Source organism: Juglans regia, chromosome 6 (genome assembly GCF_001411555.2).
Source record: "Juglans regia cultivar Chandler chromosome 6, Walnut 2.0, whole genome shotgun sequence".
NCBI classification, from domain to species: Eukaryota; Viridiplantae; Streptophyta; class Magnoliopsida; order Fagales; family Juglandaceae; genus Juglans; species Juglans regia.
This window is the reverse complement of record NC_049906.1, coordinates 33,644,436-33,672,141: the sequence shown is the minus strand read 5'-3', so window position 1 is coordinate 33,672,141 and position 27,706 is coordinate 33,644,436. Positions and strand designations below refer to the sequence as shown.

Sequence of the window (27,706 nt, the reverse complement as noted above, 5' to 3'; positions counted from 1 at the left end):
AAAAATAATATTATAATCCTCTTTTAACTTTATAATTTTTTTATTCAATTTTTCCTCTCTCCTTTCTCAAAACCCCCATAAAAATCTAAATTTAAACAATTTCACTACTATTAACAAATTATCTTACTACTATTCACAAATTTCTCATCTTATCTCATTTGTGTAACCAAACGAGGCCTTAATTTCTTTTTTGGACTCAATTGATGGAGAGATTATACACAAACTCATAATTTTCAAAGGCATTCTGAAAATTGATCATGGAAAATCCATAATTGCACATCTTGAATCCATACAATTTTCTTTTTCCATTTCATTTCATTTGCTCCTGTTACAAGGCTGATCCATGTCATTGTACGGGCTCATCTTGCAAAAGGATCTCATAAATGTCAGTCCTCAGATTCAATTCCTTATCCCGCATGACTTCTTGGAGATCTGATAGCTCTTTTGCAGTTAAAATGCTGTTCAACTTGAGAAAACCATCGAGCCATAGCCTTTTAGACCTGACAGTTACATAGAAGAAAACAATTAACAGAAAAGCAAGCAACATGCATCTTTAAACTTGCTCTGAAGTTGAGTATATGCTATTTTACGTGACAGGAGATTTTCAATTCGAAGTATTCATTTGCAGGTGAACTATTTTTTTATTTCGTACTGGGTGTCTAAGAACAACGTCCTGACTAATCCCGGGGATTTGCAGGTGAGCAATTATTATAAAGTAAACCAATATATAAGGCTAAACTGTGTAATCCTACAGTTGACAGGGTTTATTTATGTGGATGGGGACTAGGGTTTGCTAGGGATCGAGGTTTTCATTTGTAGGCAAACATATTACATCATAGGATGCAGCAGGGTAAACCCTTGTTTGCCCAGAATTTAAGCTGCAAGAAAATATCATTTTTCAAGATGCCTTTGAAACAGAAAGACGAATACTGGAAGCGGGAAAAGAGGGTGGGAAAAGAGGGGAAGGGGAAATCCAAAGCCACGAGTAAAGTATCAGCGTCTTTGAGAGTGTCATGAGACTTGCAACTCTCAAAAACTCTGTGTGCAGTCAATTTTGCGTACTCCTTATATACTCTACTAATGTGATTGGCTGCATCTTTTTTTTTAATATAAAATAACTGTTTTGGCCAATCACATCAACGGAATGAGCAAAGAATACGTAAAAGTGACTGAATGTAGCAGAACTCTGCAACTCTAGCTTACTCTTTTGCCTTAAAAGGGAAGAAAAATGAATTTTGCTGAAAAGGACCATATTAACTTGTAATCCTTACCATGGGCAGGCATGGATAGCTCGGAAGAAAATTCGCCTGGCAGCAGAAGGGTTGCAGGCAATATCAATCTCATATGCAATATAGCAACGCCACAGTACAACTGAGTTACGCAAGTTATCATTTGCCAGTGCCCTTTCAAACAAACCATGGATCCGATGCTGGGAACTTCCTCTACTCATCTCAAACAACAGAGCAAAAATCCAAACAATCACCGACGGTTTCCTGAGAACATTCGATGATGCCAAAGGAGAGATTAAACAAACATTATGGAATGACATGCAATAAAAGATTGAATCTCGGCAATGCAACATGCATACTGATCAAATTGTGAACTAAATGCATGAATAATTTATTTTCTGATCCATTGGTAAAGGTCTTGGCTTGCGAAGTACACAGGTGCATGAGCTTGAGTCTTGAGAGCAGTCGCTTCATGAAAAAATGACCATACTTGGGCCAGAGTCCCAGACATATACTCTTATACACTCTTTATTTGCCAAAAATAATTGGACCAACTTTAGAATTTCGATGCCATTAACTTGTATGAATCCCATGGATTGCACATTTAAAAAAGGCTAGTTCCTCCTTAAAAATAGTTTACAATTAAAAAACCATGAAAAAGTTGACAAATAAACTATAATTTAGAAACATATAGGACTTCTCACTAAAATATGGGAAATATCTTTTTTCTCATTCGTAGTACGAAATGATGATGATAAAATAATAATATAATACTAATAGGGATATGGGGCCCCTGGTTGTAATCTTTTGGCGAATAACATATTCCAGCTAAGTCCTCACTCCTCTTCCTCTGTTTCGAATGTGAGAAACAGAGCACCTACTGCTTTCCAGGCAGGAAACTTGAAGCTGTTTAGGCAAGAAGGTGGTGCTCCATCATTGATAGCAGGTGGTTCACGGTCGTACAGTGAGGTACTCCAAGCACAAAAGGTACAGCTGCGAGTTGTGAGTGCAGTGGTGCCAGCCATGGCCAGTTTAGAGATCGTGTAGAATCATGGGGAGTTGGCGACATATGGTTAGGGTCAAATAAGGAAAATATACTAAGGGTGCTGAGTGATATGGAGGAAAAAGTCAGGTCTTTATTAGATGAAATCTTCTGGCTGAAATGCAGCGTTAAGGGAACGGAGGTGCTACAGTTGGGTTTGGACCGTGAAGGAGATGGGAGGGGCTTGGGCTGTATTTCAGGCCAGAAGGAGATGGGTGCTGGAAAGGGGAGGCCCGTGATGCTGGGCTCTGGTTTGGGCCAAGCCTTAGGCCCAAAGCAAGGTTGGAAACCTAAGCAACGGGCGATGCCCGATATATCGGCCCTGGGTCCGAGTCGGCTTCTGGTGGTGCCGATAAGCACCCCGCTGGTTTCCACACCGGCACAGAAAGAACAGCCGATTGCGGTCAACCACCACGGTGTGCCAGTAGGGTCATTTCGACGGGAAGATATGGAGGACGGAGAGGTAGCAAAGGATCTGGTTGTAATGAAGATTTCGAGGGTTGTTTTCCCGTTGTCATCAGTTGGGTTTTTGTTGGAGAGTGCTCAAACTCAGCCACGAGTGGTGGTCGAAGGCGCAGATGTTGCTCCTGTGCAGTTAGCGTCGGCAGAGGATGGGTATTTGGTTGAGTTCACGTCGCTGCCTCGTGGGCTATCGCTGGAAAATGCACAAACAAGGCCGTGTGTGGTGGATGGAGGCCCAATGGTGATTCCGGTGAAGTCAGTCATGTAGGAGCATGGCTCTTCATTATTGGGGTCTCCGATGGGTTTTGTTCCTGCTAGTGGGAAGTCAGATTCAGTGAGTGGATCAGAACTGGCTTTATTTTCTCCCGCTAGCACTGGTGAGGAGGGGGCCATCCTAACTCCATTGTGTACACTCCCTCCCAGCTCTACTTATGGGAGTTGTTCGTCAAATTGGGTGTTTAAGAAGGTAGAGGAGATTCAAGATGTCATTGGGATTTTGTTTGAAGGTTACAAAGAACAATTTAAGGCTCTCCTTATAGCTCTTGAGACTAGTCATTCGAAGTCAACCACAAAGCGGGATAGGGAGCTTAAAAGGCTAACTTGTTCCATTAATTATGATGTGAAAGAAGGGAGTGGCGGAATGGACAAATCGAAAGGGAGGGGCAACATAGTTTCTTATGAAGCCCAAGATTCTATCATGGAATGTACGGGGGCTTAATAATCACAATAAACACCTCCGTATCAAATCATTATTGCGGATGTTTCTTTTTTATCAGTAAAAAGAGAGATTATATATATGAATGAATTAGGCATAGTCCTTGTACACAGGGCGTATACAAAGAAACTCCTAAATACATTCTAAAAGCGATAAATTAAAGACAGTAAATCCTGAACATTGTCCCCATGTAATACAATAGTGGAAAACCAACACATTAGAGTGTGGAGAAAAAATTCTTCAACTCAGTCCTTGTGCGTTCCTTATCTTCAAAGCAACACGCGTTCCTTTCCGTCCAAATACACCACATAATACACAATGAAATCATCTTCCACACTGCTGCCACTTGTTTGCAACCTTGCAACTTTGACCAACATCCTAACAAATCCACCACCCTCAGGCATACCTAGGAATATCAACCCTCATAAAGATCTCATCCCACAACACCCTTGTTACCTCACAATGTAGTAATAGATGGTCCACAAATTCTCCATTTTTCTTACACAAGTAGCACCAATCTAATACTACACATCCTCTCTTCCTCAAGTTGTCCGTGGTCAATATATTTCCAAGAGCTGCACTCCAAACGAAAAAATCTACTCTAGAGGGCACACGAGACCTCCAAATATTCTTCTAAGGGAACGAAGTAATCTCAAATTGTGTTGTCAAGATGCTATAATACGCCTTAACTGTACATAACTTGGGGTTATTAGACCTCCACTTCAAACTGTCTCGTTGTGTCAATGGGATCTCCGTAAAATATAATAAGCTGAAAAATTCTGAAACAATAGGTAATTCACAATCATGGAAATCCCTATTAAAAAGGATATTCCACGTGCGCACCATGAGAGAATATATGCACGTTAGCCACTGAAACTTCCCTATTAGCTGCAATATGGTATAAGGCCGGAAAAACCCTTTCCAAAGCCTGGACTCCACACCACACATCCCGCCAAAATCTGATATGACTGCCCTCACCAATTGCAAAGCGAACTTGATTTGCAAAACATGGCCACCCTTCCTTATATACTTCCATAAACCCACCCCATAGCCCTCACTTACTTCCTTAAAGCACCAACCACCCCAAGCGACACCATGTCTAGCGTCAATAGTATCCCTCCACAATGATCCCCCTCCAAATGATATTTTCATAGTCATTTTCCCAATAAAGCTTTATTGAAAATTCTCAAATTACATACACCCAACCCCTCATTCACAACTGAGGCACATACAGTCTTCCATCTAACCAAATGGAATTTCTTATCCTCCCACATTCCTCCCCAGAGGAAAGCCCTAAAGAGTTTCTCCACTCTGTTCATCACCCCTACAGGCATAGGAAACAAAGATAAAAAAAATAAGTGGGGAGATTAGTGAGAGTACTCTTGATAAGAGTGAGACGGCCCCCCTTTGATAAATACACCCGTTTCTAGCCAGCCAACCTTTTCTCTATCCTCTCCACTACCCCATCACATATAGCTCTATTCTTGAAAGTTGCTTCCAGCAGGAGACCTAGATATTTCATTGAAAACTAGGACACCTTACAATCCAGGAGGCTAGCTAGCCTGAGAATATTAGAAACCACACCCATAGAAACCATCTCAAACTTGCCCAGATTAACTTTTAGCCCCGACACCGCCTCAAAGCAAAGTAGCAATGCTCTTAAAGTTTGGATCTGGCTACTCTTTGCTTCACAAAAAAATAACGTATCATCTGCAAAAAGAAGATATGATACGACATTAGCGCCACCATCACCATTGTCCACCTGAAAACCCAATAAGAAACCTCCCCCAACAACAACCTGCACCATCCTACTCAAAGCCTCCATAACTATGACAAATAAAAGAGGAGATAAAGGATCTCCCAGTCGCAGTCCCCTCGAACTAGCAAAAAACCAACAGGTATACCATTAACCAAAACTGAGAACCGGGTACTTGAAATACAATGACGGATCCATGCAATCTACATATCCCCAAAACCACATCTCTCAAGCACGTATAAAAGGAATTCCCAATTCACATGATTATAGGTATTTTCCATGTCAAGCTTGCACAGAACACCTAAACCTCCCTCCCGTAATCTGTAATCCAAGCACTCATTTGCAATAAGTACTAAATCAAGAATTTGTCTCCCACGGATAAATGCGTTCTGGGACTTGGAGATAATATGTTCTAACACCGGACTAAGCTGGTTAGCAAGAACCTTCGAGATTATCTTATAAATGCTACTAATCAGACTTATAGGCAGAAAGTCTTCAATAGTTGAAACCTCGTGTTTAATAGGAATAAGAGCAATAAAGGTCGTATTAATTGATTATTGCAGATGTGGAATGGTGATGTAGTGTGTTTTCAAGAAACAAAGATGCGTTTGATTGATAGGAAAACTGTGCGAAGCATATGGGGGTGCTCATATGTGGGCGAGACTTATTTGGCCTCTTTGGGAGCTTCAGGTGGAGTGTTACTTATGTGGGACAAAAGAGTGGTTGAGTCGATCGATGAGTGTATTGGAGAATTCTCGGTTGCGATTAGATTTAAAAATGTGATTGATGGTTGGGAATGGGCATTGCAGGCTCATATGGCCCTAACGTGGATAGGGACAGGAGAAAGTTGTGGGAGGAGTTGGCGGGTCTATACTCGTTATGGGATGTGCCGTGGTGTATGGGGGGCGATTTTAATACTATTCACTTTCCTATTGAGCATTCAGGACACTGTCAGAATTCTTTGGCCATGGAAGAATTCCACAAGTTCATCTTTGATCTTGACCTCATGGATCTCTCCCTGGTAGAGGGTGAATACACTTGGTCAAATGGGCAAGTATGGTCGAGATTGGATAGATTCCTTGTATCTCCTGCGTGGGAAGCTCAATATCCGGAAGTTAGTCAGAAACGACTAGCTCGAGTCAGTTTTGATCATTTTCCTATCCTTTTGGATTGTGGGGGTATTCACATGGGGCGCAGGTAGCGGATGGGTTTGTAGAGATGGTGCATGCTTGGTGGTCTTCATATCAGTTTATTAGTACTCCAAGTTACATCCTTGCAAGCAAGTTGAAGGCACTAAAACAAGATTTGAAGAAGTGAAATTTTGAGATTTTTGGTCACATTGACAATTAGAAGTCTACACTGTTGGAGGAACTGCAAGAGCTAGAGGATAAAGAGTTATTGGGAGATAATTCAGAGGAGATGTTATTGAGGAAGGGCATGGTTATGGCAAACCTGGAGAGGGTTTTGTTGTCAGAGGAAACTTCATTGCGTCAAAAATATAGGGCCCTTTAGTTGAAAGAAGGTGATAGGTGTACGAAGTTTTTTCACAAAGTGGCTAATTCACATCGGCGTAATAATGCTATCGAGTCACTTCAATCAAGTTCTCAAGTGTTTTCTTCTCCCCCCGAGCTAGAAAACCATATAGTACATTATTATGAAACTCCTCACATAATCGTTCCCTTGGAAGCCGAAGCTTGATGCCTTGTATTTTGAGGCAATTGACTTGTAGAGTGTGAGTGTTTTGGAAAGACCTTTTGTTGAATAAGAGATTTACAAGGTCATATCTGGAATGGCTAAAGATAAAGCGCAGGGGCCGGATGGTTTTTCAATAGGTTTTTTTCAAACTTGTTGGGACACTGTGAAAGGTGATGTTATGCAGGTTTTCAATGAATTTCACTCTCTTCAAAAGTTTGAAAAATCTCTTAATGCGACCTTTATTGCTCTTATTCCTAAGAAACAATGGGCTTTGACTATTGAAAACTTTTGGCCTATAAGCCTAGTTAGTATTGTTTATAAGATTATCTCGAAGGTTCTGGCAAACTGGCTTAGTCTAGTGTTGGAACAGATTTTTGACTCAGTACTCATTGCAAATGAGTGTTTGGACCACAGATTACGGGAGGGAGGTTCAGGTGTTCTGTGCAAGCTTGATATGGAGAAAGCATATGATCACGTGAACTGGGAATTTCTCTTATACTCGCTTGAGAGATGTGGTTTTGGGGATAGGTGGATTTCATGGATGCGTCATTGTATTTCAACCGCCCGGTTCTCAGTTCTGGTTAACTGCACACCGGCTGGTTTTTTCGATAGTTTGCAAGGTCTGTGGCAGGGAGATCCTCTATCTCTTCTTTTTGTTATAGTTATAGAGGCTTTAACTAGGATGGTGCAGGCTGCTGTTGGGGGAGGGTTTTTATCTGGCTTTTAGGTGGGTAATGGTTCTGGTGGCCCTACTATCATCTCATACCTTCTTTTTGCCGATGATACGTTAGTTTTTTGCGAAGCAAATAGAAGTCATCCAAACTCAACGAGCACTGTTACTCTGCTTTGAAGCAGTGTCAGGGTTAATGGTGAATCTAGGCAAATCTAAGATGATTCATGTGGGTGCAGTCTCTAATATTTACAGTTTAGCAAGCCTCCTAGATTGTAAGGTGTCTTTTTTCCCAATGAAATATCTGAGCCTTCCGTTGGGAGCAACTTTCAAGAATAGAGCTATATGAGATGGGGTGGTGGAGAAGATAGAGAATAAGTTTGCTAGCTGGAAATGGGTGTATTTATCAAAAGGGGGCCACCTCACTCTTATCAAGAGTATTCTCACTAACCTCTTCACTTATTTTTTTATCTTTGTTTCCTATGCCTATAGGGGTGGTAAACAGAATGGAGAAACTCTTTAAGGCGTTCTTATGGGGAGGCATAGGGGAGGAGATAAAATTTCATTTGGTGAGTTGGAAGACTATATGTGGCTCAGTTGTGAATGGGGGGTTGGGTGCGTGTAATTTGAGAACTTTTAATAAAACTTTACTAGGAAAATGGTTTTGGAGATATCATATGAAGGGGGGATCATTGTGGAAGTATATTATTGACGCTAGATATGGTATTGGGTTGGGTGGTTGGTGCTCTAATGAAGTGAGAAGGGGGTACGGTGTGGGATTATGAAAGTATATAAGGAAGGGGTGGTCATGCTTTGCAAATCAAATTCGTTTTGCAGTTTGTGAGGACAATCGAATCAGATTTTAGCGAGACGTATGGTGTGGAGATCAGGCATTGGAAATGATTTTTCCGGCTCTATACTGTATTGCAGCTAATAGGGAGGCCTTAGTGGCAAACGTGCGGTTATTTTCTCATGGTACGCACCAGTGGAATTTTCTTTTTAATAGGAATTTCCATGATTGGGAATTACCTAGTATTTCAGTTTTTTTTCAGCTTATTATATTCCACGGAGACTCCTATGGCATAGCAAGATAGGTTGAAGTGGAAGTCTAATAATTACAATATATGTACAGTTAAGGCGTATTATAGCATCTTGACAACACATCTGGACAATACTCCGTTCCCATGGAAGAATATTTGAAGAGTCTCGTGTGCCTTCTAAAGTAACTTTTCTTATTTGGAATGCTACTCTTAGGAAGATATTGACCACAGACAATTTGAGGAAGAGAGGTTGTGTAGTGTTGGATTGGTGCTACATGTGTAAGAAGAATGGAGAATCTGTGGACCATCTCTTATTACACTGTGATGTAACAAGGGCATTATGGGATGAGATCTTTCAAAGGGTTGATGTTGCTTGGGCTATGCCTATGAGGGTGGTGGATTTGTTAGGTTGTTGGACAAAGATGCAAGACTGTCACCAAGTGGCAGCAGGGTGGAAGATGATTTCGTTGTACATAATGTGGTGTATTTAGACAGAAAGGAATGCGCATTGCTTTGAAGATAAGGAATGCGCATTGCTTCGAAAATAAGGAATGCACAATGACCGAGTTGAAGAATTTTTTTTCCACACTCCAATGTGTTGGTTTTCCACTATTGTATTGCATGGGGACAATGTTCAGGATTTCTTGTCTTTAATTTATCGGTTTTAGAATGTATTTAGGAGCACTTTTGTATACTTCTTGTGTAGGGCTATACTTATTTCATTCATATATATAATATCTATCTTTTACTGATCAAAAAAAAAAAAAATCAAGCTAAGGAGTTGGGAGGCTTAGAGCTCTAAAATCTTTACATAAATGTATTTTCATAAAATTTTCTAACATATAGCATTAATTGTGAATTTTAAAGAATGACTTAACAATCATAGAGACATATGGATGAAAGTCCTTACTTGTGACAGAAGTTGTCAAACATCAACCGTAGCTTATTGGATGTTGTGTAAATAAGGCCAATCTCCACCAAAGCTCCAAAAAGTTCTGGGCTGAAAGGATATATTTGCAGCCCCCGAGAGATCGACTCCCAGACTTTTGATAAGCTTGATTGCTCTTGATGTCTCTGAAGCATCCTCACATAAAAGTTGAACAAATATTCAAGCTGATAACTGTGGCTTCTTCTTTCTGTAATTTGCAATATTCGTGACAAAGCAACAAGTATAACTTGATAAATTGAATCATAGTGGGACAAAATGTCTAGATCCGTTATATGAATAAATTTAATTCCACCAGTGATGATGACAGTCAATTAAATACGACACCAAACGTTCAGCAAAATCAATCTCATTTTACTTGTGAGAAAAGTTGTAATAAAACTAAACATAAGACTAATTATTACTAGTGCTCTGTAGTAGTGTAAGTCAATGTTTTAATCATGCATATTTCAAACTTATAGTACGAAAAGAACAAAAACTTTTGCATTATTTCATTTTGCATTTGCTATATGTCCACAGTCCTACTTACTAAGATTTGCTGTATTTGTCCATGCCTCGTACTCCAACCCAAAAGGAGTTTCTTTCCATTTGAATCATTGAAACAAAAATCAAACCTTCTCTTTTCCTCATTACCTCTTTTTCATTCACTTGATTTTAAGCCAAAAAAAAAAAATTCCTTCAAGTCCTACCAATAATCACTTGGAGCCAAATCCTGAGGGGAAGTTTTTAACCACAAAATATGAGGTGTCAAAGCATTAATTGCTAAACATGAAGCCGGAACTATGATGAGGAACAAGAAACTGACAGAAGCAAATGAAGCAACACCCCTTTTTAACTCTCACCAGAGAAAAACATATATATTTAACTATGAGAGAAAATGATAGAGATTGAAAAGGAGGCAATAAAGTGCAAGGCAAACAAAAATAACCTGGAAGCACGATTGCAAAAGCTTGGTCTAACACTTCAATACCAACAGCCCATCCAGAGGTCAACTCCTCAAATGAAGCTGCTGAACATATGAGAGCAATGGACGGATCATCTACAAGACCACGTGCCCAAGCAGATCTTATCATTCTTATTTTATCTTTAAACCCTTGGCGTGCTTTCAGAAGTTGCAAACTTGATGGTTGTCCTTTAAAGGGACTGTATGTTGCACCACTTCCTAAGCAAGACAAAATGTGCAGCGCACGAAATGATGAGTCACCACTATTGGCAAGCTCTGCCTCAGCATACCAAAGATAAAGAAGAGGAGCACTAGACCGTAGTTCCTGTTCCATTAAATAAATAAAGTTAATACAAAATCTTATCCTGATAGCTTACACACCAAAAACTGAGTCATAACTTACGAATAAAATAACTTACAAAATGAAAATCCATGAAAGAAATTCGGATATCAACTTTAATGTGTAATTTCCAATTTTGCAATGAACGACTTGCACTATCTTAATGTGACATCATAAAATGAAAAGAATATCCAGATAGAAACAAAATGAAAAAGCAATATTTGAGTCATAATTATGAATACACTTGGTTAAGGGCAGAAAAAATATACCAAAGCACCAAATAGGGCAGAGATGTTTTAGAAACAGACCATTAACCAACATGGTGTCCCCCTTAGATAACATATTAGTTACTTCAAGTCTTATTGGCAGCATTGTGCACAATTTTTGGCCTAGCACAACATGCTATCTTGTAGGCGCATGGCAAATTGTCAGCCAAATGCATATAAACAATAGGCTTCAGTCTGATATAATCATCAACTCTATTTACTCAGAATACTGACATGCAAATTAGTAGGAACCTAGAAAAAACATAAGGATAAAAGTTCTGTTCCACGATGTATGTAGCCTAGTGGGAAAACTAGTAGGCAAGACTGGCAAGTACAACCTGTCCAAAACCAGACTTAGTTTACTATCGATAAATGCATGCTACAAAGATCAGAAAAATAATCTAATTATTCTACAAACCCAAAAAAGAAAAATCATTTTTTGGCAAAACAAAAATTCAGCTTTTGGAGTAGCACAGTAGACTAGAATTTGCTTTCTGCCACAAAGAGACCATACCACTGGAAGCCCTTCAATTAATGACAGTGCCATGTCAAACACTCTTCTCGCATGATCAATATTCCCATAAACAGCCTCTCTTCGTGCGTAAACTCCACATAGCAATACATCCTAACCCAACAAAGACCAAAAATTGACAAATTAATAAATATTGTCACTCACAGATAACCAAAATACTCAAGCAGACCAAGTAAAACCAAATTCCACGTGGCATTAAAGAGCAACATGATTCTCTCTTTAGAGAATCATACTGAAACTGAAAGAGCATCATACAGCAATCAGTTTCAATTAGACATAGCCACCTCAGTTTGAATTTTTAACAAAATACAAACAGAAAAAAGGATAATTGTATGCAGCCATCCCACTCTATGATCCAAACTTATATAATTTGTCTTGTACATAAATTAGGATATGAATTTTTTTTTTTATTATAAGTAATAATTTTTATTCAAAGAAAGAGGCATAAGCCCAAGTACACAGGACGTATACAAAGGAAAAAAAAAATTATGCGTAAACAAGTATTATTGATCAAAGAATGGGCAAAAACTGCCAATTACAAAAGTCATATGCCCTATCTAAGTAGGCACATTAGAAACTAAGAAATCATGAAGGTCCATGCCATTAAAGTCCACAGCAATGGCCCAAGTACAAAGAGTTCTAAAAAAGAAAACTTTTAGCTCCGCCATCGATCTCTCTTTGTCCTCAAACGTCCGCTCATTGCGCTCCTGCCACAAGCACCACATAATACAGATATGGATCATCTTCCAAACTGCTTTGATCTGTTGCATGCCTCGAATAGAAGTCCAGCACGCCTATGTTTCCACCACGGTCTCCGGCATAGCCCACACTAAGTCCGTTCTTTTGAACACCTCATTCCAAAGAGTCCTAGCTACCTTACAATGTAAAAGAAGATGATTCACCGACTCACCCCCTCTTTACACATGCAACACTAATCTGCAATGATTACCCTCCTCTTTCTCAGATTATCCGTGGTAAGAATATTGCCTAAGGAGGCTGTCCACACAAAAAATTAAGCTATGGGGGGTGCCTTGTGCCGCCAAAGCCTTCTCCAAGGAAACTGTGTATCAGGTTCTTGTGTGAGGGCCTTATAAAAGGAACAGACAGTGAACACCCCTCTCCCTGCAAGAATCCACCACAAACCATCTTCATGCTGGATGTTCGGATGAAAGGAATATAAGAGACTATAAAAATCTACAAAACTCCCCATCTCCCAATCCTGTGCCGCCCGGTAGAAATTGATATTCCAGTGAATACGCCCTCCCGAGATTCCCATGACCTCAGCCACTGTGGCATCTTTGGCACTTGTAATCTGGAAAAGTAAAGGAAACAAATCTTGTAGAGCACTGTTACCACACCAAACATCCTTCCAAAATCTAATCCTAGAACTTGTACCCAACTAGAACCTAGTATGATGATGGAAGACCTCCCACCCTCTTTTTATATGCTTCCATAGCCCCACTCCATAAGCCCCTCTAACTTGTCTAGGTATACAAAGGAAATACCTACAACTTCCAGAAACAAAAAGAAAACTAACACCAGAAAACTAAAACAGATTCAGAAAATTATCCACCATTACGTAAGCTTTAGCCCAAAAACCCAAAGTACTCAAGAAAAAATCCCTAAGATCTCCCAAAGAACGTTCTTTATCTTCGAAGCATCTCCCATTTCTTTCAAGCCATATGCACCACATAAGACAAGGAGGAATCATCTTCCAAACACTCGCCGCCTTCTTACAGCCCTTCAAACCCTTCCACCCTACCTATAAATCCACCACTTCTCTAGGCATTACCCAATGTAAACCTGTCCAGCTCAAAGCCTCATTCAACAAGAATCTTGTCACTTCACAGTGAAGAAAAAGATGATTTACTGATTCTCCATCCCTTTTGCACATAACACACACCAATCAGCAATAAACAATCCTCTCCTAAGATTATCAATTGTCAAAACTTTGCCCAAAGAAGCCACCCAACAGAAAAAAGCAACCTTGGTATGAACTTTTATTAACCAAATACTTTTCCAAGGGAATACACAACTACTATGGCTTGACAAAATTCTGTAATAAGATGAAACTGAAAAGTTAGCATTTCCAGCAGGAATCCACACCATGCTATCCTCTCTTTCAAGCACGAACTTTGAGCTGTAAAGTTTAACCGGCAATGCCTTAACTTCATACACTTCCCAATCATTAACATCCCTTTTAAAAATAACATTCCATTCAACCTTATTATTACTGCTGCAGAAAAAAAATCACAAACAGCTGCATTTTGATCCCTTGCAATTCTGAAAAGGGCAGGAAATTCCAGCTTGAGAGCAGTATCCCCCACACCATAGATCATGCCAAAAGAGTATCCTCTTTCCATCTCCCACCTTCAATCTGAAATTATTGGAGAAGGAATCCCATCCTTTTCTAATAAATTTCCATAAACTCACCCCGTAAGCTCCACTAGATTCTTTAGAACACCAACCTCCCCACATACTTCCATATTTCATATCTATCACTTCCATATGAAATTATAGCACCCAAATTAAATCATGCCTCTGATATTGCAATGCTTAGACCACAACACTAGGGTGGGATGAGAATTATTTGGATCATAAAAAAATTTAAAAAAAAAAAAAAAACTAGGTTCTTATTCTGAGTCCCTGATGCTACAACTTCACGAAATATTAAGAGAGATCATTTCAATACTGAACGAAGTGTGCCTTCCACTTCATTCACATTAATCTTAGCTCCAAGGACATCAAAAAGGGTAAATTTAAGGAAAGTAACTTCTTTTTTTAGTTGAAAGGTTGTTTGGTTCATGAATGCTTAATATGCCTTCTGTTCAAATTTTTGTATTTAGCAATAAACAAAAGCTAACTTGCACAGGAAGTCATAAATCCAATAGAAAATCAAGTTTACGCTGATTCCTGATGGATTTAGTACAACCATGATCAAATAAGCAAGCATGCAATAGATAACCAATCATTTTGGATAAAAGCTGCCAAGTACTATAGAAAATACATTAATATTACCACAGATAAAAAAAAAAATTACACTTTGAGACCACTCTAGCCAACTAAAAAGCAATTTGAGTGATGACCACATCAATAAGATATGTGATGACCACATAAAAAGATATCGCACAAGACTACAAACATAAACTAAGTATAAAGGCTCACCTGTTGGACTTATATATCAATATTCTAGGCAAATCCATAATAAATCAAGACAGACTACAAAGATACGAAGCAAATGAGAGATATTTGCAAAGCAAAGAATTAGATTTGCATTCCTATCACTATTGGGTCTATTTTTCTTACTAGTAAGAGAAAATAATCAAATTTCATAAAGGTCTCAGTTTTACAATGACACAAAACTTCAAACCCCTTTCTTCAGAAAACAGTTATTGCGATTGATACCTACAGAAATCTCACCAAACAGACCAAAGTACTTCAACCCTTCAGTACTTTGGTATTTCTACGAGTTTTAAAGCAATCCCAGTGAAATAATAGCATAGTGGGTGTCAAAACTGAAAAGAAACTGAATTTTTTGTTTTTTATTTACTTTTTTTCTTTTTGCAGATGGATGGAATATAATGATGAATACCTGTCGATCACTTTTTAACAGACCCTTCGCCAGGGTTCGACACGGGGTATCTGAACTGCTACAAGAATTCATTTTTGTAACAGATAGCTCTTCAGCAACTAATGCAGCTTCTTCCAGGATGTAATTACGTGGAAAAACATTTAAACAAAGTAAAGTAGCATTGCGAAGAAATTTCATCTTGTCGGTCCTAGGGATCTCATTGGAGCTGCCCAAAAGCACTTCCAAACTGAAACTATTCAAACCGCTCTCTGTTTTGGTTAAAGCATCCTGAACCCATCTCAAAGGCTGTAACATCGAATTTGGCAATGCCTCTAAGCTGAGGATTTTGTCAGTCCAACTAGAACTGTTTGTGCAAATGCTGGCAGGGGAACGAAAATTGAATGTCACTAATTTGTTAATCTAAAGATAAAGAGCATATAGGAAACAGAATACTGACTTCTTTTCAGTTGCATGCATAAGAACACAGAAACCTAGGAAGTCCTCAATTTAATTCTAATTTCCTTTTTTATTAGTAATTTACAGACAGTTAGTGGTGTTTCAACTCACGATCCCAGCCTCCATCTGATTCTTATGCATGGAGAAGGTGACATGCGAAACACTTTTGTTTGCCACTTTATAGGAGAACAGGAATCATTCAAGACAGCATATGACTTATCTAAGACCATAGAGCCTTTTCTTCTTATTTTTAGAGTCAATTGTTGCTTTTGTTACAGATGTGAATCGCCAAAATCATGAGCAAATGGGCTGAAATATGAAATGATATGAATGAAATTGGGGGTACCTAGTGAATGGCTGTTCTAGAGGACTGAGGTTTTCATAGACAACTAGAATATTTTCTTGTAAACACAGTACAGTTCACATCTGAAACAGCTCATCAGATGGACTTCTATAAGTTCTATCTTCTTTCTAGTCTACTAGAATGTAATTAGGTGCCTCTCTTAGTATATTTCCTGTGTACTTGGGCGTTGCCTAATTTCATTCACATCAATAAAGATTATTACTTATCAAAAAAAAAAAAGTTCTATTATTGAGTGGTTCTGGAGGGTATTAGCAATACTGGTAAGGCTTTGTTTGTTTTGACCTTAAACATTTTCAGGATAATGGTTTATGTAGTTTCCTGCTACTAGTGCAAGTGAAATTGCTAATCCAAGGAAAAACTTCTCATACTCAACAGAAAATCATACCTAAAGAGGCAGAAAACAGGTTACATTTTAATTTCAGCACCAAGCCTATACCCCCCTCCACCAACCTCCGGCACACTGTTGCCACCACCACCTCTCTCCCCATCCCCGACTTCCCTGCCACCGCCATGACTCATTCACCTCCTCCCTTCACTCTACTTCTTTTCCCACCACAACCACTACTAGGGGTGGCAATATGTGACACGACCGTGACACGACCCGTTAACCCAACACGAACACGACACGATAAAAGCGGGTTAGGGTTTAGCCTTAACGGGTTCGGGTCAAAACGGGTTGACCCGTTAAGACACGATTGCTTAACGGGTCACTAACGGGTCAACCCGTTATGACCCGTTAAGAAAATTAAATTTACCTTTATACCCTTAGACCTAAAGGATAGGGAGGACGCTCCACTTCCTTCTTCAAGTTCTAAATTTGTTTAGATCTGTATTTTTAATTTTTTATTATATTTGAGATTGTAATATTAATATATATACATTGTATGTTTTGTCTATTACATTTGGGATGTAATTTTAATAATGAATATTATTATAAATTGTGTGGATCATATTTGTTTGGATTGTAATTTTAGACTTGTAGTTAGTTTTTTATTTTTTATAGATATTATTTATATTTAAATATTTATTTAAAATCAATTAAGTCAAACGGGTCGTGTCGTGTCGTATCGTGTATGTCCAACCCATTAACGTAAACGGGTTGAAACGGAACGGGTCGTGTCGTGTTATGTCGTGTCAATTTATTTCTTATTCATTAACGGGTTGTGTCGTGTCAACCCGTTATCTTATCGTGTTGTGTTCGGGTTTAGAATTTTGACACGAAATCCTTAACGGGTCGTGTTCGTGTTGACCCGTTAAGTGTAATGTACATACCTTGACACGACACGAACACGACCCGTTAACACGATTTGACACCCCTAACCACTACTGCCTATGGCTTTTGATGCAACCAAACACTAGAAAATAATTTCTAGCTCTCAATCAAACTACAGAACGCAAATCATTTCCCTTAAATTCTGCTAAATACTCCCTGTTGGTCTAATGTCAAGCTTACCAGGAAATGGATTAAGTGACAAAAAAAAGGATTAAAAAACTATAATATCCTAGACACATCTATTAGAAATTGGAGTGCAATTTATCAAAAGAAAAAATAGAAATTGGTGTGACAAACATTTGAACACAAACAGACTAGTCCAACAATTATAAAAGTGCATGTTAACAAGGGTGACATGCAATTTGAAAGTTAATTAATTGTCTACCATTTGTGTACTTTCACACAAAGCAAGCACTAGTCAAATATAAACATAACTGTAGTGTGTGCAAGACAAGTGTGTTGTATTTAGATGTGTCCTTTTCAGAATTTCAAAAGATGTGTCTAAATTCCATCTTCATGGTGCCTGTTATCATAGCTTACAAATAGATCAGGCACCGCAAAATATAATTAAAACCATCTGTCTACTCCTCTCTTCTTCATTTTCTAATCAACCTATCGAAGACATATAGCAACCAGCAGGAATGTCACTATAGAGTCTCTGTCAATATCACCCACAATCTACCAATGTGCCAACCACACCACCTAAGTGAATACAATGTTTATCAAGACTCCTGACAAAAGTTTTCCAACTCCACCCCCAAAAAGACAAACAAAACAAAAGGATTAGCTCAACATGCCAAACTGATTATCTTGTCCACTTTTGAGAAGTAGAACTTGTGACTGCTTGCTTTCTAAATTTCACCGAGAGTTTCCAAGATTTTGGAGGGTTATTTCACAACATATTTCTTCCAATAATAGCCAATCTAGATCATTTGTCCATGGCAATGCAGTCACAAGAATTAAGACTTAATTAATAATTGATATCTGATGAAGGTCTACAACTCATTCTTAGAAGAAATTCTAATTATGGATCAGAGAGTTATTAAATGTCAATAAAGGACGTTGTATGCCATAAAGTAAAATAATTTGTCTCATATTGCTTATCCACCTTAAAACATGCAACTTCTTTTTTTTTACAAGTACAAAACATGCAACTTTTTAAGAGGACATCATTTAATGTGTTGTCTTAAAAAAAAAGTTAGCACATTCCAAAAGCACCTGTATTAGTTTAAAGTCAAATAAAAAAGGAGTTTAGACTTTTCAAACTAGTTAGAAAAGTTATTAAAATTGATCCATTGATGTTATAAAGTGGACCTTATCTTACGAAATCCCAAAATAGGATAATTGTTTTTAAGGGCAGGTTTGGGGGCTAAAACAAAACACAAAATTCTCATCTCATCTCATATCATCATTACACCTTTTTCAAATTCTCATACAAAATATAATAAACAATTCATCTTTTTCAAATCCCAATACACCTTTTTCAAATCCCAAAACAATAATAATATTAAAACTTAATATTTTAAACTTCAAAACAAAACACAAAATTCTCATCTCACTCACCAAACCTACCCTAAGTGTCCCAAAATAGAATAATGGACAAACAATATGAGACGAAGGCAATATACAAAAGGCAAAATTAACAAATTCAGACTCTCTTGACCTTTTCATATGCTCTTTGCATTTATGATATGATTGCCACATGGTATTAGAGTCCCAATCTTTTCCCTAACCCTAATTTCATTTCTTGCCTTCGGGCACGGATATACAAATTTCTCCTTCCTTGATATAAGGAATGAATTTGAAATGTTCTACCTGTATTCTTTTTCTTATCTCCTTCCTTTGTATCACCCTTGAAATGAATTTGAATGAATTTAAACCTTCTTCTCTTTTACCTTGCTAATAATTTAAAACTTTTACGGCAAATCCAACTTTCAAACAGCAAAATAATGTAACAATCAAACCTGATAAACCCATTTAAACCATTTAATTATGCCAAGTGTTTGCTGTTCTAGCTGTTTACCAAAACTAGGGAGCCCTTGTGGAAAATTTTGGCCCATAACAGAAGCATGTATTCTAGTCTAACATATTAGCTAGAAAAGTTCTAAGAACTGGGACAAGAAAGAATATAAGTTACTAAATTCATATGCAAAAATAATTTTTTTTTCTGGGGAGAACATAAAAACAATAATGGCAAGGAAATAAACAAATACAAATCAAGCCTGAATAGGAACAAAAATAGATGAAGAAAATAGGTCTGGTATACATGAAGAACTTACTATTGAGATATCTTCCCACCAAAGAAATCAATGAATTGGTATACTAGAGATAAGCGAGCCTCTCCTGAGCTTAATGAAAACAAGTACTCACTGACGTCTTCATACAATATAACTCTCAAAAGTTGCTCATCTACTTCTCTATCAGGTGTCCCATCACTATGATAGCCTGCAGATGTTTCATGGTCAAATTCAATTTCAAAATGAGGCATAATAATCTTAGTGAAGCTCTGTTGCGGTCAGTCTCGCAGAACACTAAACACACATAGAAAGGGGGTGTGTGCGTGTGCGTGTGTGTGTGTGTGTGTGAGAGAGAGAGAGAGAGAGAGAGAGACCAGACTTCCCACGAACAGGCATCCATTGATCACAGTCCCTTGATGACTCTTCTTCTGACCATCTAGTCCAAGTTGAAGTGTCTTTAACCTCACAACTAGCCTCAGCTTCAACATCAATGCCTAGTTTCTTGAGCAAAGCTTCAGTTTCATCCTCCTGCTCGATATCTTCATTCTCAAATTCCTCTTGAAGCTCCTCATCAGCCAAGCCATTATTGGCTGCATCTCCTAAATTTACAGAACTATCCTTATCTTTGGATAGAGGCTCCAACCAACCTGTCCAACCACCTTTTTCATCATCAGATGAGACCTCTTTGACAATTTTTTGCCTATTCTCCTCCTCTTTTTCTAACCATGTTGACCAACCAAGGGCCCCATCTTCTCCAACTCTGGCACCATCACTATTCCAAAAGTGCTCAAACAGTCTCCTTTTACTCTGCTCAGTCAGGAGTAAAGAAGGAGAAAACAAACTAAACTCGATTTCAGCCTGAAATAAAGCAGTAGACAACTCCAGGTAGCCAGCCTGCCACTCAAACCTGCAAAGACTGAGGAATATATCAACAAGACCAAGTTCTATCTGAACGGTTGCAGCATCTGGAGAAAGCTTCTCTGCAGATTGGTGAACCTGCAATAAAAAGAGAACACATAAAAAAAAAAAAAAAAAAAATTAGGAGACCCAAATATGCCCCTAGGAAGTTAAAACCGATGACATGAAAATAAAGAGAAGAAAAACAATGATACTTCAAAGTCTCAAGAAATCTAATTCAAAACCTCCTGCATGTTGAGAAAACAATCTACATGCCTCTATAACTTGAAGAAGGTAAATTTTTATTAAATGATTGGTAAAATAAAAGGTGGAGCGCAAATTGGCTTCTTGGAAGAGGTTGTATTTCTCGAAAGGTGGTAAGCTCACTATGATTAAAAGTACTCGTTCTAACCTACCCACCTATTTTTTGTCCTTGCTTCCGCTCCTAACAAAGGTTGCTATCCGTATTGAGAAGCTATAACAAGACTTCTTGTGGAGTGGATTGGGGGAAGAGTTCAAATTTCATCTAGTTAATTGGTTAACTGTCTGTACTCCAATTTCTGGGGGTAGATTGGGGATTTACAACTTGATGAAATTCAATCAAACCTTATTGGGTAAATGGGTGTGCAGGTACCAACACAAAAAGGGGGCCTTATGGAAGTCTGTTATAGATTCACAGTTTGGGGAGGCTTGGGGAGAATGTTGCTTGAATGAGGTACGCGGCTCATATGAGATGGGTTTGTAGAAATACATTAGGAGACATTGGGAGATCTTCCGAAGACATGAACATATTGTGGTGGACAACAGCTCTCGTGTCAGATTTTGGTATGACAAACAGTGTGGTGAACGAAGCCTCCAAGACACCTTCCCTGCCATTCTTGAGCTCGCACGAAGAAATGATGTAGCGATAGCCGATCTCTTGATCTTTTTCCAGTGGCTCCCCATAATGGAATATTGATTTCATTATGGCAGCCCAATATTGGGAGTTGGAGACTATCATAGAGTTTTATGCTGCATCGTATTCTGTGAGCATGACTAAGGGTACCATCAATAAGATGAATTGGAGCCACTCCAAGAAAGGTAGATTCACTGTCAGATCGTTCTACCACATTCTAATGAGCCCTAGAATGACCATGTTCCCATGGAAGAGTATATGGCAAATGAAAGCTCCTTCAAAAGCAGTTTTTTTTCGTATGGACAAGATCCTCACCACAAATAATTTAAGAAAACGCCGGGTAATGGTGTTGGACTAGTGTTGTATGTATAAGAAGAATGGTGAATCAGTAGATCATTTGCTTTTACAATGCAAGGTGACCAAGACCATGTGGGATGATTTTTTCGCAGAATTGGATTGTCATGGGTCATGACTCTTAGGGCTGGTTTGGGGCATAAAACAAAACATAAAATTCTCATCTCATCTCATCACATCATTACACCTTTTTCAAATCCTCATACAAAATATAATAAACAATTCAACTTTTTCAAATCCCAATACACATTTTTCAAATCCCAAAACAATAATAATATTAAAACTTAATATTTTAAACTTCAAAATAAAACACAAAATTCTCATCTCACCCCCCAAACCTACCCTTAGGCTTCGTTTGGAAAGCAAACTCATCTCAACTCATTATTACAACTTTTTCAAATTCCAATACAAAATATAATAAACAATTCAACTTTTTCAAATTCTAAAAAAATAATAATAATAATAATAAATAATATTCTAACAATATTTTATCATCTCAACTCAACTCAGTTTAACATCCAAACGCATTCTTAGAATGGTGGACTTCCTTGCAAGCTAGAGAGGCCTTCAAGGTAACTCACAAGTGCCAGCCATCTGGATAATGGTTCCTCTATGTATGTGTTGGTGTATTTGGAGGAAAATAAATGATAGAAGCTACGAAGATCTCGAGAGAACAATGGATGAGCTTAAAGTTTTATTTTTTAAATCATTTTTCTTATGGGTGGGGGCCATTGTTTGTAATGGGCTAAATGTCCATAATTTTCTCCTTTCGATTGTAAACTCTAACTAGGTGCTTCTCATGTGTACTCCCTGTGTACTTGGGTTTGCCAATTTCTATGAATAAAACTTCTTGATTACCTATAAAAAAAAGTCTTTCAATACACAAACATATAGGAAGCTGTTTATCAAGCATCGCATGAAAGTCTGTTTTAAGTTATTTCATTACCAATGTATCGGTGCACCTAATAGTTATGAAGTTGTGAAGCAGAATCCTTAGAAATTCAGTATTATAGTCAACTTTCTTGATGGGTCCTTGATTGGTATTTGATATATAGAAAGTATGGGATCTTGAAGATGTTTGAGCAACTAAAATCTGAAATCAAAGTTGCGGAAATTTATAGCAACAGATTGTTTGATACATAGTTGAAAAAAAATGCTCGGGCAGAAGAATGGAACAGTATAAAAAAGTATGGGATCTTGATGACATTTGAGCAACTCAAATCTGAAATAAAGGTTGCAGGAAATTTATTCCAACAGGTTGAAAAAAAAAAAATTGCTCAGGCAGAAGAAAATTCGAGCGTAAGCCAAAGAAGATTATTTCATCGGCAATCACACCTAGGTTCGGCATGACAGATTTAGATGAGTTTTCTGGCACCAAACTCATACCAGGGAATGGATCATGCAGATCTGGATAACTTATTTATAAATTATTTGGTACCTGCAAATTTAGATAACTTTCTGATATCCAAATGCAAAAAAAATTGTAAAGATGCATTGTAGCTAGCTTTTGAAAATGGGGCCAATAAAGAATATTAAGCTTACAACAACGTTTTAGTTCATGTACAGGCCAACTAATGATCGTAAATGAAGATTGAACCTAATCAATGTGTGGGCCCTTACATGTTCATAGAGAAGAGGGACACAAGACTTTAATAAAAGACAACTAGGTCAAAAAAGGCTCTGATACCATGTTAGGAACCAATTATTCCAAAATGGTTTGTGAATAGTAGTAAAATGGTTTGAGTTATAATGTTTTATGGGGTTTTGAAAAAAGAGAGCAAAAGTTGAACAAAAATATTATAAAATTAAAATATTGTTATAATATAATTTTTTAATATTATATTTGTTTTAGGATTTGAAAATGTTGAATTGGTTTTTGTATTTTGTTTGGAAGTTTGGGAAAGTGATAATGATTAATTTGAAAAGGTTGTAATAATTAGTTTGAAAGTGTTTGTGTTTAAGTGATGTTTGGGAAGGAGATACGATGCGATGAAATGAAAAACATTACCAAACATCCACCAAGTCTAAAATGTAAACTATCCACAACCATCAAGAGGAACCCATGTATCCTGGCTCTAATTCTCCAAAACAGTAGAATTCGAGATATTAAAGATAATTGCACTTGAATATATACAAGAAGCACCACTGGAAAAAGATAAACCGGGAGACGTTAGAATGAGAACCTGCCTAAAGTGCTTGCTGCGCGCAGTAGATAGAGCCTGGATTGCATGTGCATACATTTTTCTTATGTCTGAAACCTTGAATCTGGAGAACTCCCCTTGAACGACATGCAGGAACTCCCTCCACAACTTGTAATTCCCTGGATGCTCTATGAGTATCTTTTCCCATCTAACAATCAAGACATCAGTGCTGTCTCTACTCTGATAAGCCTCCAGAAGACAAAGCAACAAATCTTCATTGTCTGGGTTAAGCTCAGCTGCCTTCTCCAATATGCTAATCTTCTTTTCAAGTGTCTGCAAGCGAGCACCCTTCTGGGGTTGCATAGCTGCAACCCTGTCCTGGAACTCAGCGAAAGCCAACCAGACCTTTTCATTGTGTGGGTGCTCCCTTGTCTGTTTATTGAATTCCCGCGTTTTGCGTAGAACTTCATCTTCCCAAGATTCTTCAATTATTGAAGTTCCTGAGACAGAACTACCATCAAGACCTTCATCATACGTCTGAATGTCTGATAAAGGAATGAACTCATCCGCTGTGGACTTTTGGGGTGCAAGAAGACGAATGCGCTTTAAGTTCTTATGGCGCTCCAAAGCTGTGTACTTTGCAGACCAATAACGACCAGCAGATACTAGTTTACTATCCAATGAATCAACATCACCGTCTCTATCCAACATTGAAACCTTCCGTTTCCATCGGTACGAAATTTGAAAATCAAGCCCAGATAGCTTCGAAGGTTTGTAGCGAGCAATATCCATTCTGCATTATAAGCAGCCAGTTTGTGAACTTTACCTTCTAAAATAATATCGTCAGTGGGCCATTCAAAACCACCAGAGTATTTGACAAAACTAAATCTTTATTACTGAAACTTCTTTTGGCGCTTCTGAATTTACATTGCAGAAATTAAAGAAATGAACCTGTGGATTTTTTTACTAGGACCACAGAATCTATAATTTGCTATTGGATGCTGCTTACAATGCATTCTGGTAGGTTATAAATTAGCATTGATGTCTTGAAGTAGGGAAAACAAATCAAATACCAAACCTGCAAATTCTACTGAAATCTGCAAAATATTCGGGGAAGAGTACCTGTAAAGACCGCCGAAAGCCAAATTATCGGGATCCCCGCGTGAATCGAAGTAATAATCTTTGGAAGGATTGGTTTCGGATCCCGCCCAGGCTCGAACATCGGACTTTCTGGCACGGTAATCGTCCAGTCCTCCTCCTCTCTCTTTGGACCTCTTCCTCTTCCGCTTCTTCTTCTTCTTCTTCTCCTTGTTCTCGCTTGCCTTTCTTCTGTCGCGGTCAGACTCGGGGGAAGATTCGAGATACTCGTAGGAAGGCGAGGGCTTAGATTCGGGTTGTTTCTCTTGTAGTTTGTCGTATTCTTCTTCTTCCTCCTCTGAGTGTGTTTCTGGCAGGTTAGAAACGGCGTGGTTGATGATGGAGAGGTCTGCCGTGAAGCTGGAGTTGCAGAGCCATTGAGGAACGGTGGAGACGGTTGCTGTGCTTCGCTGAGAGCGAGAGGCGTCTGAGGCAGGAAAGAGAGGGAAGAGAGGGGCTTTTGGTTCTTCATCTGCTGCAGCTGCAGCTGCTGCTGATGGTGCTGTTGAGGCAGGTCTCTCCTCCATTGTAATTCAAATTGAGACTGTATTCCAGTGACTTTGAGGTGTTTATACGAGTGCCTCGAACACGAATTTTGCAGAACCACCCCCAAAATCAATTCATCCATTAAATACAATTTTGACCACCTCAAACTATGACAAATTTTGTAATTGACCCCGACATAATCAAAATTTACGTATTATATGTTTAAACTGTCAAAAGATTACAATTTGCATCCTTTTTTAATATTCGGTTTGATACTAAGGGCAGGTTTGGGGCACAAGACAAAACATAAAATTCTCATCTCATCATTACATTTTTTTCAAATCTCTATATAAAATATAATAAATAATTCAACTTTTTCAAATCTCAAAACAATAATAATATTAAAATATAATATTTTAAACTTCAAAACAAAACACAAAATTCTCAAATTTGTAAATAAATTTATTAAATTTTCGATGACAGACTCGTGCAGTCAAAGGAATTGAATAAAATTTGGTGCTGGTCCTCACGGGGTTGAGGTTTTTTCTCTCGAGTTAGAGTAGAGTCTCTCAGGTTGGGCTTCCTTGCCTGAAGAGTTGGAGATGGCTGAAGACTTGACAAAGCTTTGGGAAGGTTTTAGCCTTACTGAGCAGGAGAAGTCAGGAATCAAGGTGGAGTCATCTACCCTTCTCAAAGCAAAGGAAAGAGGAAGGTCATGTTTACTAGCCATGGTCATTGCAGACAAAGTTATCAACCGAGAAGCTTTCAAGATGACCATGTCGAAGATATGGAATACATCAGGCTGGATAGAATTCTCTGACATGGGTGAAAACAAGTTTTTGTTAAAATTTCAGAAGTGTGAGGACAGGCAGAAGATCATCCAAGGAAGGCCTTGGTCTTTTGATAGATGGTTGGTGTGCCTTCAAGATTTTGATAGTGATTTATCTTTGAATGCCATCCCATTTCAAAAGGAAGTTTTCTGGATGCAAATACATAACATGCCTCTTGCGTGTATGACAAAAGAGGTAGGCATGAAAGTTGGGGAGTGTGCAGGGAAGGTGGTGGATATTATTGCTGATCAATGGGGGATCGGATGGGGGAAATTCATGAGACTCAAAGTGGAAGTGGATATCTCCAAAGCTTTGGTGAGAGGTACTTTTTTAAATTATGAAGGTCTTCAAATATGGCTGCAATTCAAGTATGAAAGACTACCATCTTTTTGCTTTAAGTGTGGTGTCATCAAACATATTAATAAGTTATGTCCAAAACTGCCAACTGTTAGAAGAGAGGAGGGTGTTTCTCATCAATATGGCCCCTGGCTCCGTGCTGCTGCTACTCCTTTTAATATGTTTAATCAAAAGAGGTATGGAGGGGGAGATGATAGAGCTGAACAGACTACTGGAACACCATGGCAAAATGGGCACTGTGGTGAGGATGATGACTCAAAAGGAAAGGATCACATGCAGGAGGATACTCAGGAAGTCAACAAGGAAAATAGTACTCATAAGGAAAGTGATTTTATTTTGTCAGAGGAGAATCAAGTGGAGGAAGGAAAGGAAGATATGGGGGTCATTAAGGAGGGAATGGGAGGGCTGGGAAAGGAAACTTTATTTCAAATGAAGGAGTTACCTTTGGATAATGGAGTCAGACCTTCCAAATTAGATCGAGTTGTTAAAAAGGATAAGGCTATTTTTAAGGCTTCAGTTTCTGCTCGAGATCAGCAAAAGACCCAAGCTAGTGCTACCTCATCAGATTCCACTCTGGCATCACACATTAATGATCTAGATCAGTTTTTGACTGAACAGGCTCAATTGTTGGAAAATTCAAAAAAACGAGTTAGTTGGAAAAGAAGAGCTCGAGACAAATTTTTTGTTGAGCATGCTGCTGAAAGGAAGGAGAAGATACAAAACTATGATAAGAGGAAAAAGAGGGAGGGAAGTGAACTGGCTGAGGCTTCTGAGTTATGTGGGAATAAGAAACAAAAGGAAGTTCATGGGGTGGAAATGGAGACCTTTGTCCAAGATTTGGTGGTGGCTGATTTTCAGCCCCACCAACAGCAATGAGTTGTCTAAGTTGGAACTGCCGAGGGCTTGGGAACCCTCGGACAGTTAGAGAACTTCACTGTTTGGTGAAGACTAAGGTCCCAAATTTTGTTTTCCTGATGGAAACAAAATGTAAAAGATCCAAGGTTGAGAAAATCAAGAGGTTACTGAATATGGAATACAGTTTTGTGGTGGATTGTAAAGGTTTAAGTGGTGG

General features: G+C 38.4%; 1 protein-coding gene across 1 annotated transcript; it reads right to left on the bottom strand.

Moving 5' to 3' along the window:
• Window positions 1-227: 227 nt before the first annotated feature.
• On the bottom strand, window positions 228-25,552 carry LOC109012102 (nuclear exosome regulator NRDE2). Its single transcript, XM_018993592.2, has 10 exons — window positions 24,947-25,552; window positions 23,867-24,617; window positions 19,912-20,533; window positions 19,580-19,745; window positions 15,229-15,586; window positions 11,619-11,729; window positions 10,484-10,823; window positions 9,520-9,745; window positions 1,272-1,493; window positions 228-500 (listed from the first exon to the last, which is right to left on the bottom strand). Exons 1-10 carry the CDS (start codon window positions 25,486-25,488, stop codon window positions 347-349), a joined length of 3,492 nt encoding a protein of 1,163 aa, XP_018849137.2. The 5' UTR covers window positions 25,489-25,552; the 3' UTR covers window positions 228-346.
• Between the last annotated feature and the right edge of the window lie 2,154 nt (window positions 25,553-27,706).

Bases quoted from the DNA above. Each gene is read 5' to 3' on its own strand.
- LOC109012102 (XM_018993592.2), bottom strand. From the start codon at position 25,488: ATGGAGGAGAGACCTGCCTCAACAGCACCATCAGCAGCAGCTGCAGCT. The intron at 20,534-23,866 runs GTTCTCATTCTA...TTTTTATTGCAG, and splicing joins GCAGCAAGCACTTTAGGCAG to GTTCACCAATCTGCAGAGAA. The intron at 10,824-11,618 runs GTATGGTCTCTT...TTAATGGAACAG, and splicing joins TAATTGAAGGGCTTCCAGTG to GAACTACGGTCTAGTGCTCC.